Consider the following 13361-nt stretch of genomic DNA (forward strand, 5'->3'; position numbering starts at 1 on the left):
GGGTAGCTCCGAGAATATCCAAATCTGGGCATCCATACCGAATTCAAATTTACTTTATTGTTCAGTATTGTGGAATAAATACATCATCGATGGATAGACAGTTCAAGAAAGTACACAGGACAAACGAAAGACAAAAAATATTGATTTTAAACAGCAGTTTAGAAGAGATATACTGCATACTTCACCAATGCTCTCATATCAGGCAACCAAACTTCCAGAGAATTTTTGTGTTCGAGGGGCAATTTTGTGCCTGAAAACTCCTTATTGATTTTTGTAACAAGCACTTATTTCGTTGGTGGTTAATAGTGTTTTAGCGATTTGATTCAATAATTCGCTGGCACAATTTATTATGGCTAAATCAAGTTTCAGACAGTCCTAACAGTTACTTCTTCTGTTTGTCAGTCTGAATTTCAATCCATACATTGACAAATTTGGCTGGAACAAGCATTGCTATGTGAAATAGCTTGATGATTGACAAGATGCTCGGCTCAAAACCCAAGAGATTGTGGGTTCGAACTCCAGTGAACCCACATTATGTCAGGACTAGTCAGTGTTACCCGAATCCTAATAACAAAAGACATATTGAGGGTGCTGGAGTGTAAGTGGAAATGGAAATCTCATAAGCATTAAACGAAACACAAAATTCACTTCAGAATTTATGATTTAAACTTTATTATTAACAGTTTACTAAATGCTTTCGATTGCTAAGAATTTACAAGTTACACAGACACAGACAGGCGGTTAAAGATCAACTATTTCCATGAATTCGATTGACTGCTCCTCATTCTCAACCTCATCTTCAGCCTCGACTGGTTCAGTGTAACGGATCGTGGTTGAAGTTCTGCAGCGCGTGCTTCGTCTCGACGGGGGTGGAGGAACTGCACGGGATTTCCTCGGTCTCCCCCTACGAGGCTTCTTCACTCCATCAACTTCGTCGTCGACTACAGATGAAATAATAATTAAAATGTAGGGTCGTGACGTTTTTCTCCCCCCATTTACAAATTCCAAGTTAAAATATGAAATTCCGCGAGTGAATCCTGGGCAGGTCAGACCCTGTTTATCTATCATTGAAACTTACTTTTGTCACTCGGTATTGGTTTCTTCGGTTTTGGTTGCACTTTTTTCGCCCCTTTACGTTTCCTGAAAATAACAAACATCGATTGTAATTTATTTTCTACTGATTGCAATAAAAAATCGAATCACCATGTCACTCACTTGGCAGGAGGTGGCGCTGCATTCGAACTTTCTGATGTGGAGGGAACAGGTTCTTCCGGTTGGGCCTGAAAAATAACTGACTCATAAACCCCAACGACATATTTTGGTGTGTGCGCTTATAAATTTTGTCGGACAGTGTACCTCAGAAGGATGTGATGGCTGTTCCGGTAAAATAACCGTAGATAGAAATCCAGGCCAAAGAAACAGCGACAGAAATCGTTTGCGCAGCAACTGATATTCGTCCGTCTGCCGGATGAAAAACATTTGATCCCATTCTTCACGGTGCGCGAGCAGTGGATCTGGATCATCTGTGAAATATAACAGAATTTCAGATTCTGGGTGGAAAGATGCTCCTTGGCTATGATATAAAGTAGGGTGGCCGCTTCCACATTTACAAATGAACCTTCTTATGTGTTATAAACCTTCCACGTTAGGCTATATCACACAATTCCCAGAGTGAATCTGCGGCAGGTGAATAAAGAAATTAATTCGTTCTATGAATCAGGTATTGATAAAGAATGCGTGGTCAATAGCAAATCCAAATTTCCTGAGTTTTCCCACATTATTTCTTGATTTTTCTGTTCTTCGAATTTTCCAGGTCAATAACCAATAATAACCAATATCTATCTGTAACTTACCGTCATCAGTATCACTCTTATTTGACTTGGAGTCAGTTTCTGGTAACAGGGATCGGTTGCCTTCATTGATATCATTGAGAAGTGCTGCTTTAAAACAACTTCCGACAGGCGTTGTAACATTATTCAAACAGTTTCCACCTGAAATTCATCATTACAAACCCTGATCAATAATCGATATTATCTTATTTTTATTATCATCATTATTATCATCATCGTTATTATCAATATTAACTTTAAAAGATCTGGATTTTTGGGTTATTTACCCGAACTAGTTGAAGCCTGAGCATCATGTGAAGAGGTCGATGCTTGATTAGTTGAAGTGACTGCAGCCCCCACTGGATTTGATTGAGTTTTTTCTGAATTTGCTGAAGTCATTGCAGCCCCTGCTGAGTTTGCCGAAGATGTTGGAGTCCCTGCTGAATTTGCTGAAGATGCTGGAGTCCCTGCTGAATTTGCTGAAGATGCTGGAGTCCCTGCTGAATTTGCTGAAGCTATTAGAGTCCCTGCTGAGTTTGCTGAAGATGTTGGAATCCCTGCCGAATTTGCTGAAGCTGTTGCAGTCCCTGCTGAGTTTGCCAAGGACGTGGGAGTCCCTTTTGGTTTTGTTGGATTTTCTACAGCATTTGAAGTCGTTGCAGTCTCTGCTGAGTTTGCTGAAGTCGTCACAGTCCCCACTGAGTTTGCTGAAGATATTGGAGTCCCTGCTGAGTTTGCTGAATTCATTGGAGTCCCTGTTGGATTTGCTGAAGTCCCTGCTGAGTTTGTCAGAGCAGTGGCAGTTGCTGTTTTGACTTTTGAAACTTGTTTAGTTTCATTTATCAGAGACACTTCCTCAACTGGAGTAGGATTGCGCGATGCTTTGCCCGTAGCAGTCTCACTGCTATTACCAGCGGATAAACTAGAACTAGCATCGAGTTTAGTAATTCTGAGACCATTAATTTCGGACGACTGTGAAGAAGTGAACGTTTTCACTGCTGAACCGCTTACACCAGACGACCCCAACATTGACTTGATAGTCGGGTATCTGCCCTCGCTTGCTGGAGGTACAAAATGCGCTTTGAGTTTAACGTTCGGTTGCGTAATATCGATACCGACGCATTTTGACAGTTGTTTGATTAAATCCATCGACTTCGTGCCGTAGATTTTCATGCCTTTTTTCCCGTCACACGACGCTAATCGAGTGAGAATGTTGTGAAGATCAGGAATTTGAGGCAGTGATTGTAGTTCTATAGTTTGTGAATTGGTGGCGCTGATCTTCTCGCATTCGTTCTGATGGCTCATTTTCTGATTCTGGATGCGTCTTCGTTCTATCAGTTCTTTCACAGTTGGACAAACGCTTTTCTCTTTTCTCTTTTTCCGTTTCACCCTCTATAAAGAAAATTCATCCTATATTTATATATCCTATAACAACAGCAAAGTTGTCCCTACATCTTTTCAATTTCAACGCTTAAGATCCTTTTCCTTTTCGGTGAATTTTGATTCTTTTAGATTGTAATCAAATGTCAGTTTCGTCAGATCTTGCAGTTCTGGGAAGTTATGGTGATTACGGGTTTTGCAAGTTTTGGTTCTGACAAGATAACAAACTTTCTGCCAATTTACGAATCTCCTGAGTTTTCCCCAGATTGTTCATGTTATAACACTAAATTCCCTGAGTAAATCCAAGGATTTTCTTGATTTAAAATGTTAAACATTTTATTCATTCTCATGAATCATGTAAAACATGTGGTCAATAACATAAAGTATCCAAATTCCCATAGTTTTCCAGGTTTTTTTTGTAAAAGTTTGTCAAACTCTGTGAGTTTTCCGTGGTTTTTCTAGTTTTTCAGATTCCAGATCAGTGGCCACCATGTTACTGTTTTAGTTGTTTGGGTACTTACAGGTTCTGGAAGCCCCAGTCGTTTGCGAGCAGCACTCTTACAATACGCGTCGAGCATTTTGACGTCGAGTTGTAATTTACGACGCTCCAGTAATAAACATCTAAATGCGACGAGGGTCATTACGTTCGGCGGAATAGGAGGTATATCATCAGAACTATCAGCAGCATCCAGCTCGCCTTAAAATACAACATTTCATATTATTTCAATTATTACTTATCCTACTTATGCTGAAAAGAAGAAATATCATATTTTACACTTCCAGAAAGGGGTCATTCATCTTTCACGTACACATAAGGGGAGGGGGGAAGGGATCAGTGCAATTGTGTACTGTAATGCTCAATGTATACAAAAAAATGGCAGATTTTGCGTACAGAGGGGGAGGGGGGTTAAAACATTCAAATTTTATGCGTACGTAATTAATGAATGATCCCAAAGCCAGGAAATAACTTCATGTAATTCTTCAGTCAAATTGACCTGAGATCTTAGGAACTGGTTCCAGTTCGTTATCGATCTAATTTTGTAACAAAATAATATTTTCAAATTCAAATTTCTTTTTTACCCAATTCCTCTGAATCAGCATATTTCCACCAATCAATGCACAGGTCAGACGAATCTGTTAATATCGGTGGTGAATAGTCTTCCGCACATTCTTTAGTTCGCATTAACTGAAAAGAGACATTTGAATGAACTCAACAAACTGCGAAATTCAAAAAGATTGACATAACGCGTTCTTTTTCAATGAATACCTTGAACAGTATTTGACCTAACATTGGTTCGATTTCCTTTAGGTCGCTTTCACTGAGACTTTGATCTGCAAAACACAAAAATTTGAGGTCGAATGATTTCGAACATAAAACATACTTTATTGCGCCTTTATAAAAACATATCGGTATATTGTACAACAAAAAATAGAACATAAACATTATCAAATCAAGGATGAAATACAATATGTAAGATTTCAGGGTTGACCGAACAATTTGATGAGAAGAAGGAAGTAATGAGATTAAATAGGTTATTTATCTAAGGATAATAGATACAAATGTAGAAAGGATGCCCGTATTGAAACAAGCTTTAGAAGGAACTATTGCTTTTTATTTAATATTACATGAGTGTAAGATAAACTAGTGAAGATTCGAAAAGTGGGTGTTAGTCTTGGAGAACTATTTTGATGAGTGATGTTCACTCTATCCCCGCCCTGATACCGAGTGGTCTTACCGATGTATTTTCTCTTGCGGCCGCGTCGTGCAACGGCCATTATTGCCCCCAGATAACTCGCCATTGATTCGTCGATTTCGCTGTCGGTTTTGAATTTCTGATTGCTCTGCAGTTTCTGCAGGTTCGTGTAGTGATACAGCAGTTCTTGTAATTTGGGGAAATAGCTTCTACGCAAGATGCTCAACAGAAGATTCTTGTCCGCCTAAATTAATCAAATAGTATAAACATATTATCATACAAGCAAAAATAAAAAGTACCAGTTAGTTCAATTCCTGGCTATAAGGAGTTTTAAAGGAGAAAATTTCAAATTTCGAGGTAGTGTCCACATCACTTTTAATCCTAATTACTACCGGTATCCAGTTTATGAGAAATCTAGATTAAAGCATCTTACTTCAGGTACAGGGATAAGATAAAAATCCCGATTAAACTGTCATCCGAATGAGGCGGGTTTCACCCCAGTCTGAGATTGGCCTTCAGTTTCTGCAGTACTTACAATTTGAATGCTCCCGTCAACGAAGGCAGCCAGTTTCTGGCTGTCTTGTACATTCGTTTGAACTGGTCGAGTCACAAACGACAGTTTTTCTTTTCGGTTTTCGACCGCATTCATTTTTTCACTCAGATAATTCAGGATTCGTTGTTTTCTCTCCGCGCTGCTCGGTCCGTCTGGTGTCCGGCACGAAAAAAGAATGTATTGTTACCGAGCGTTCTAACAGATCCATAATTCCTGATATTCTATCCCTGACCCTTCACTAAAAATTCCCTGATTTTGCTCAGTGGGGGCTGTTTCTTATTTCCCTAACTTTTCCCTGTTCTCCAACATAAAGAATTCCATTTTTCCATCTAGGGAAAAATACATCATGAATTCCCTGATTTTCCCTGGTTTAAACTCATATTTAAGAACCCTGATAACTACGGCGTTGAGCAGATGTGGAATTCGATAAAAAGGGCAACTGTGGCGATTGAGGATATCTTGTTTTCAAATGAAATCTATTCTCACCAGCCTGCGGGGAGGAATTGGTAGATTTATTGACCAGTAATCTCTCCACGATGTTCTGCGCCACTTTCAACAACCATTCCTGCACCAAAGTTATACCATACCGGAGACTAAAAATGACGAGTGGCTGTAAAGAGAAATAACAAACAAAATATCTTCAACTTCTTTCCCTGATTCTTACAGATCAGGGAATCTTAAATCCCTCACCCTAGATCAAAAAATCCCTGATCAAATCTTGAGATATGAGGAGGGGCCATTTATTTTTAAGAGGTTCGCTGAGGTGCTCTCGTCACCAGTAAGAACATGAAACTCTATTCTCTGACTTTTCCATGATTTACAAAATGAAGAAACAGAATTCGCTGATTTTCCTCGCAGAAAAAATAATTCTGGAATTCCCTGAATTTTCTGATGTGTTAGAACGCTGTTACTTACAGGATCGGGGGGTGATTTTTTCTTAGGGACACCTGGTTTGGGGTCTCGTTCAAGCAATTTACTATGTCTCTCGATCAGCTTCTCTTTGATATACGGAATGCATTGTCCCTGAAATAGAATTCATATTCATTTAATCGCACAAAATAAGAAGCAGAGTATTACAGATGAAAATGAGAATCCAGTTTCCCAGTTCGAAGGTTGAAACAATTCAGGGGCGGATCTTCAATCAAATTTCAATTTCAAGAAGTCAATCAAATTTTCTGAGTGCCCTTTTTCACTTTGTCAACTAAAATAATTGGTGCATAATGCTTAATATTGCCTTTTGAGACATAAAAGTACCCTGTTGGGACGTGACAAGTTCTTCCAAATATTGGCCTTTGCTTCTGCAACTGATTACATTAGAAATGAACTAATCTCAACGCGCTCTAAGGGTCAAATTCAACCGAGAAATGCGACATCGGAGCCCGAGCCGTCAATTTTACCGGGTTATTTTTCAACAATTCTTTCGTTTTCGCGTCTCTTTTCTTCCACATGGTCAAAACACGGAATCGTTGCATACACTGATGGTCGGTTCTTCCAGGCATGTAGTTCGAGATAGTAGCCCAGCGACCTGAAAAAGAAAATCAGCCGGTCTTACATCGTGCTGTACCAATACAGTAGACTACGCTTGCTTCGGAACCGATTGTCTCTGGTGCATGACAAACAGTTAAGATATTCCTACGTCATGGTTCCCACAGTTATATGAATTCAAAATTCCCAAGTTTTTCCTAAGTATTTCATGGGTGATTTTTCAATTTTCCCAAATGGAAATGAACACATATTGTCATGCTACAGTCAACATTTTAACGGTGACTGGTTGATAAAGGTGATTTTCAAGGGAAATTGCTGAAGAACGTTGCCCTTGGCAAATGAAATATGTGAAATGTAATGAATTTCCCAAGTATTTCCCTGATTTGAGGAAAATTTTTCAAATTCCCAAATATTTCCAAACCGGGAATTACTATTTTAAAATTCCCAAGTTTTTCCCAATTTCTCTGTTCTGTGGCAACCATGCTACAGTTGATCTCTAGAAAGAGAGAGAGAGAGTGAGTCCAAAATGTTGTGAAAATTTTTGATCAAACAGATTGTATTTTCTAATGTTTTGAATTGGTATATAGCGGGTTTTAATTCTCTACATCCATGTGAAAGTTTTCCATTATTCCTACTCCTAATTCACGTGATCCCAACTGCGTTGATCTCTCTCACAAGAGTTCTAGCAAAATATTTCAACGAACGAAGACTAGGTGCAGTTCATACCAACCTCCGGGGAATTGAATGGCTAAACTCAGCAATTTATGGTCCTCGGCGTACGTCCAAGCATCTCTTTTAATTCCACGAATCAGAGAATTCTCATATCTATAGTAATCATCATAAAATATTTCACATTTACCAAAAATTGCAGAATCATTTCCGAGAAACAATATTCAACTTATGAAAACTTTGAGAAAACTGGTTTTCACAGTATCGTGGTTACCTTTCAGCGCACTGGATAGGACTGCGTCCTGGAATCTGACTAGAAATCAGTTTCCAATCCAAACGGTCACCGCATTTCTCGATTACTTCGCGCAGTAACTTTAAAAACAAATTAACACTGCATTATTTATTCTCTCAGAACCGCAATTGAACAGCAGACTGTGTGTCAGAAATGAGGAGATACTACTGAATGCTGCGGGGCGGTATCTGCGAGTAATAAACGTTAGACTCTAGGAAGCCAGGTCATGGTTTCGAACATTACTGTAGTGTCCTCGGGCAAGTAGGTACCTATCCCAATTGTCTCTCTCCACCCGAGAATAAGTGGATAACTGTCCTCATGGATGACTCTTGAGCGCTTAGTAGCTGCTCTGATTTTACTTCTCCCCAGGGAGAGATGATTGATACATGGTTAGCATTAGATTTGGGGGTAATAATACAGCAATTCAATGGAAAGCGTCTTTGAACATTCTATCGGTGGAAAGGGTGCTACAACTTCACTATAAACTACGAATGAAAATTGATACCTGATCTTCATGCGGAGACCACCGATTATGTTTCATTACGGGGTTTAATTTTTGCCAGCGACCACGACATTGATTCGGACTCCTGCCTTCGATGTAATACGAGACTACAACATAACAACAGATATTCAAATAACAACGGGCATTTTGTTCAAATTAAAAGAATGTCAAGCACCTTCAAAAGTATTTTCCATTTTGAAGGAGGTTTTAAGGAATCAAGGAGTCATGGGGCCACTGTCTAATAGGTGAACTTGAATCATACAACATACCTTGTCTCCAGATAACCTCACTTCCAATCGTACACATGTCAACAACTTCAGTAAGAATTTTATCTTCAGCAGCGCTCCATTCTCTTAAAAAAAAAAACAGCAAAAAAATTTAAATCAAAATATCTTGCAGCAAACCGAAGAAACATTGATGAAATGCTCTGAGCCCATGTTGTAACAAAATCTCACAATTGAATGAAAAATAAGGTTGGAAATGTTCCTTTGAGCTAGTAGTTCTTATTCAAGCAGTAATGTTTGACATACCTCACAGGAATTTCGCGTAGATTCGATTGGAACCTTTGTAAACATTGTAACGCTGTGCGGTTGGTCTGAAAGAAATGAAATCATCAGAAACTCATGAGACATTAGCCATTAGATTATGAGACAGGGCAACTGAATTGTAGACTATATATCAGGATGGCCACTTTCTGGCAATTAACAAATTCCCTAAGTTTTCCATCTTATAACATAATTTCCTGAGCAAATCCGAGGAAAATCTTGGTTGATAATGTTAAAGTTTATTCATTCTTTATGAATTTTTTCCATTTTTCCAGGTTTTCTTTGCATACGTTTGTCAAATTCCCTGATGTTTGCAGGTTTTGCAGGTAAGCAGCCAACACTGTTGGCTTATTACTCTGTAATCTAACTCACTGTCCCTCTGAACTATTGTAAATTTCATATTTTTGAATCAAATAATATATCATTGAAGACTGAAATAAATTATACAAACTAACTCCAAGTTCTGATGCAATTCGGTCCCAGCTTCGGTAATCGTATATTCTAATCAAAGATCGTAACTTTGTATCCTCTTCTCTCGTCCAGACGCCGTGGTTGATTGCCGGGTGAAGCAGATTCTTCCATGACAACTCGAGACTCACGTCACTTGTCGCCTTATCAAACTGCGACAAGAAAAAAAAAAATATCAGAAAACATCTTACGAAATCTTGCGCGTTGGAAAGCGATCCACAAAACGATATCTCAAAATGAAATGCACAACATACGTCTTGTACTGATATCTTCATCCAATCGATTTCTTTAATTTCTTCTCGTGGAAGATTCAAAATTTCTTTGCCGCTCATTTGTCTAAAACCGATCGAAAAATATCTACACAGTCAGAAACGAGTTGAATACTCTACACAAACCAGATTAACTGACTGATACAGCGGAACCTCGTTAATATGAATCTTTTAGGCAAAAGTGAAATTGTTGTATTAAACTGGTTTCGTATTTTCTGGATTGATATAAATATGTTAGCTGCAACATGCTGGAAATCATTGTAATAAACGGATTTTGTCTTTAGCAGAATCGTATTAATCAGGTTCAACTGTATCTCAACTAAACCTTCACAAAAAATTAGAGTGATTTGACATCAGAAATAGTAGTTATATCGAAAACGGACTAGGAAATATTCGCATACTGGGAGTATCTTTTAGATATTTCTTTTCAGGGTACCAGGTAGTTGAGCTCTTAATGAGTAGCCATGACAACTCTCAAATAGGAGTTGTAGCCCGGTATTTAGGCTAACTGTGGTTCAACTCGTGATACTTCAGAGCAATAAAGGAAACAGTGAATTCATTTACCGAGCGGCTGTGATTTTCGCGTTGATATCATCAATGTTTTTACTAATCATTTCTCGTTGATCCGACTTCGGTTCCGCTCGCTCCAGTTTACAGAGTTCATTCTCTAATCTGCAAAATACAAGCAGTTCTTATACATTTCAGCCATTTCAAGTGTTTTCAAAGTAAATGATAACCATTTAGAAGAGGATACATTATCAAAGATGGAAACTGTTTAATTTTATGTACTATCTAGCAATCTCAAAAAATACCTATTAGCTTTTTTAAAAATTCCTCGAAATATTCCCGGACTTTTTTAAAGAAAAGAAAATTCCCGATTTCCGATTAAGTGGCCACCCTGATTATGTTACTCACTTGTTCATTAATGGACGTAGAATTTTTTCGCGCCCCTCGCGTATTACAGCTGTGTTCAATTTCTTTTTATCAAGATTGGTCCCTGAAATACAACCGTACAAGAACATGAAACCATAACCAATTTCCGTGTTCGCTACAGGGGGCTAAGCGGGCCTGAGACCGAAGAAAATGTCGACAAAGGATTTTTCTCAAAATTTCATTTCAGTTACATAATTTATCATCAAATCTTGTAAGAATGCCTAGAAATGGCTCCAGAAGAATCTGAAATTCTTAAACCTTCCCGAATAGACTAAGTTAATATTTCATTTAAAAACTTACAGATTCTGAGTCTTGGAAGGAAAGGCTGTGGTTCGTCTCGTTGGCGCTTTGTTCGCACGTCCTCATTTTCCGGCGGGTATTGACCGCGTTTTCCTCGGATAAACGGACAATTGAAATTTCCCCATATTTTTTTCTGTCCCGTCGAACTGACTTTTGCTTCGGCCATCTTTTGAATATTCTTTTCTAGTTCTTCCTGCACGTTGACAATTGAAAAAATGTGCCAAATCATTAAAAAATTGATACTTAATGCAGCTATCAATCTGATTACACCAAAATTAAGGTTAATTTTCTTCTAGGGGGATTGAAAACCTTGCTACTTCAGCAGCCACAATGGGACACAGTTAACAATGAGCGGAACCCCTTAAAACTCCAGGATATGGTTAACACTGTACTTCACAGGATGCAGACAGCAGATTGATACCCAGTTGATCCATTCCATTTAAATAATTTCCTCGTCAATATAGATACTTACCTGTTTTTCGAGATTTTGAGAAAGCAGATTTTCGATGGATTGTAAATACTCTTCGATCACCTCCTGATACGCTCTATTTAAGGCTAAACACGTCTCAGGGTCGCAGGGTAGATCTTCACCACCTATCTCTATATCTATACCGACCATTGAATCGTCCAGCTTCGAGTCTTCTGCATAGCTTGCCTGCACAATGAGAACAATGGACTAATTGAGTCCTTTTAGAACCACAGTGCAGTTACACGAAAAAATTAAACCTTAAAAATGATTCAGATTTCATTATTGTAGATATTTAAAAGATAACGTAACAACTGTTTGTAACTGTATCAAAAATTTAAATCAAACTTTTTCATTCTGTTTAAAATTGGGACCCGGAGTGTGAGGAAGGGATTACGAGATAAGTTCTTACAGAGAAATTGAAATTCCCTAATATTTCTCTGCTCCTTGACCAAAAATTCCTCAATGGGAAATTTTTCTTACTCGTCACCTGCAGGAATAATCCCTGATTTTCTCTGTAAAAAACCTGAGGGTCTTATAAAATTTTCACTTACGCGGTCAACAGTAATAGCAGTTTGGGCTGAAGTGCTGCCATCTTCACTGAATACATCTACAAACAGAACTAAACACAGAAACAACTTTGAGTTTATAGAAATAAGAATAGAGGGCGGTTGATGGAACTGACATTGTGACAATTAAAACTGCATAGGGTAGAGTTTCCATAGTCAGATGTGGGGGAAACCCTCGGAAACATTTCATCAGTTATCGCCATAGTTTCTCATTGTTACTATGGTGGTTATCACCCAGGGGGATCTTTGATACCCAGTTTATGACCACCGCCCGGGAATTTTGATAGTTAATTTGACTTAAATCAACCACTCAGCAACCGACCACAGCAATTAATGTTTGATCTACAATTTTTCAATTAAAATCTAACCTCGGTCTTTTTCTAAATTATAATCGAAGAGAAAATATGAACGGATGATATTTTACAAACCATCTTCAGTGCAGGAGCTCGTAGCCAGCGTGACGGCACTTTTTTGAGAATACGCGTCGTCGGTTTCGCTGAAATACGATGAATCACCACGGACGAATGAAACGGTCGAAAGCGACGGTGTAGACGAGGTATCAGCGACGTGAGGTTTCCGTTCAGACGAAGAACCAGCGACGGGAGGTTTATATTCCGATGAAGCACCGGTGAGTCGCGATTGATATTCCGAAGACGCGCTGACTGATGACGATGTAGATTGACTAGCAGACGCTTGATACGATCCAGTGATCGGACATTGTTTTCTTTCCGTTTCGTCGCCTTTCAAAGCTAATTCCAGCAGAGTTATATCATCCTGCATTCGCTCCCTTTCAGTTTGCTGCGTACTCGCATCTGTACTCGCAGTTCCTTCGCAGCTGGTATCATTGTTTTCAATTTTTCGTATGGTCCATTTGCACGGATCCATTTCAAGGCTGAGGCAACCTAAAAATGAGGATAAATAATACAAAAAAAAGCTTTCATTCATTCATTCATAAACAGTAGTAGATAGTAAACTTGTAGCAGATCTATGACATGCATGGTTCGGTTGTAGTTACAGTACCTCAAGAGGCTGAAGGTTTAAACAACAATACCTAACAGTTTATGAGTTGACGAGATTATTTTTCACTCCTGGACCAAAAACGATGTCACTCAGTCCATCATCAACACAAGACAATAAATTATTTGGAGATTGGATTGAATTTGGAGTTGAATTGAAATTCGGACAGAGGGAAAGAAAATTGTTTTTCGCGGTGAAATGCAAGAAAATGGAATTTTGTTTAAGTTTCTCGCGAATGCGAATAGAGATCTAATAAACCTATAATTACCTGCACTGATATTGATAAGTGACAAGCTGCGGTAAGCCGCTAATCATCAGCGTCTTATACCAGACACTGTCACTGCCATACGTTCTATGCGCGAACCCGCGCTGATTTACATCGTCCGGTGG

General features: G+C 38.7%; 1 protein-coding gene across 1 annotated transcript; it reads right to left on the reverse strand.

Annotated features, from left to right (window-relative positions):
* Positions 1–653: 653 nt before the first annotated feature.
* LOC141908359 (uncharacterized) lies at positions 654–13339 on the reverse strand. The gene is made up of 28 exons (XM_074798382.1): positions 13240–13339; positions 12383–12856; positions 11940–12007; positions 11392–11574; positions 10920–11112; positions 10602–10683; positions 10251–10358; positions 9672–9753; positions 9405–9569; positions 8935–8999; positions 8674–8756; positions 8408–8511; positions 7885–7982; positions 7672–7766; positions 6854–6981; positions 6372–6479; positions 5943–6066; positions 5439–5608; positions 4946–5147; positions 4477–4541; positions 4290–4395; positions 3731–3906; positions 2117–3221; positions 1854–1991; positions 1357–1523; positions 1216–1280; positions 1079–1140; positions 654–941 (listed from the first exon to the last, which is right to left on the reverse strand). The coding sequence occupies exons 2-28, from the start codon at positions 12837–12839 to the stop codon at positions 742–744; spliced, it is 4599 nt and encodes a 1532-aa protein (XP_074654483.1). The 5' UTR covers positions 12840–12856; positions 13240–13339; the 3' UTR covers positions 654–741.
* Between the last annotated feature and the right edge of the window lie 22 nt (positions 13340–13361).

Source organism: Tubulanus polymorphus, chromosome 7 (genome assembly GCF_964204645.1).
Source record: "Tubulanus polymorphus chromosome 7, tnTubPoly1.2, whole genome shotgun sequence".
In the NCBI taxonomy this organism is placed as follows: Eukaryota; Metazoa; Nemertea; class Palaeonemertea; order Tubulaniformes; family Tubulanidae; genus Tubulanus; species Tubulanus polymorphus.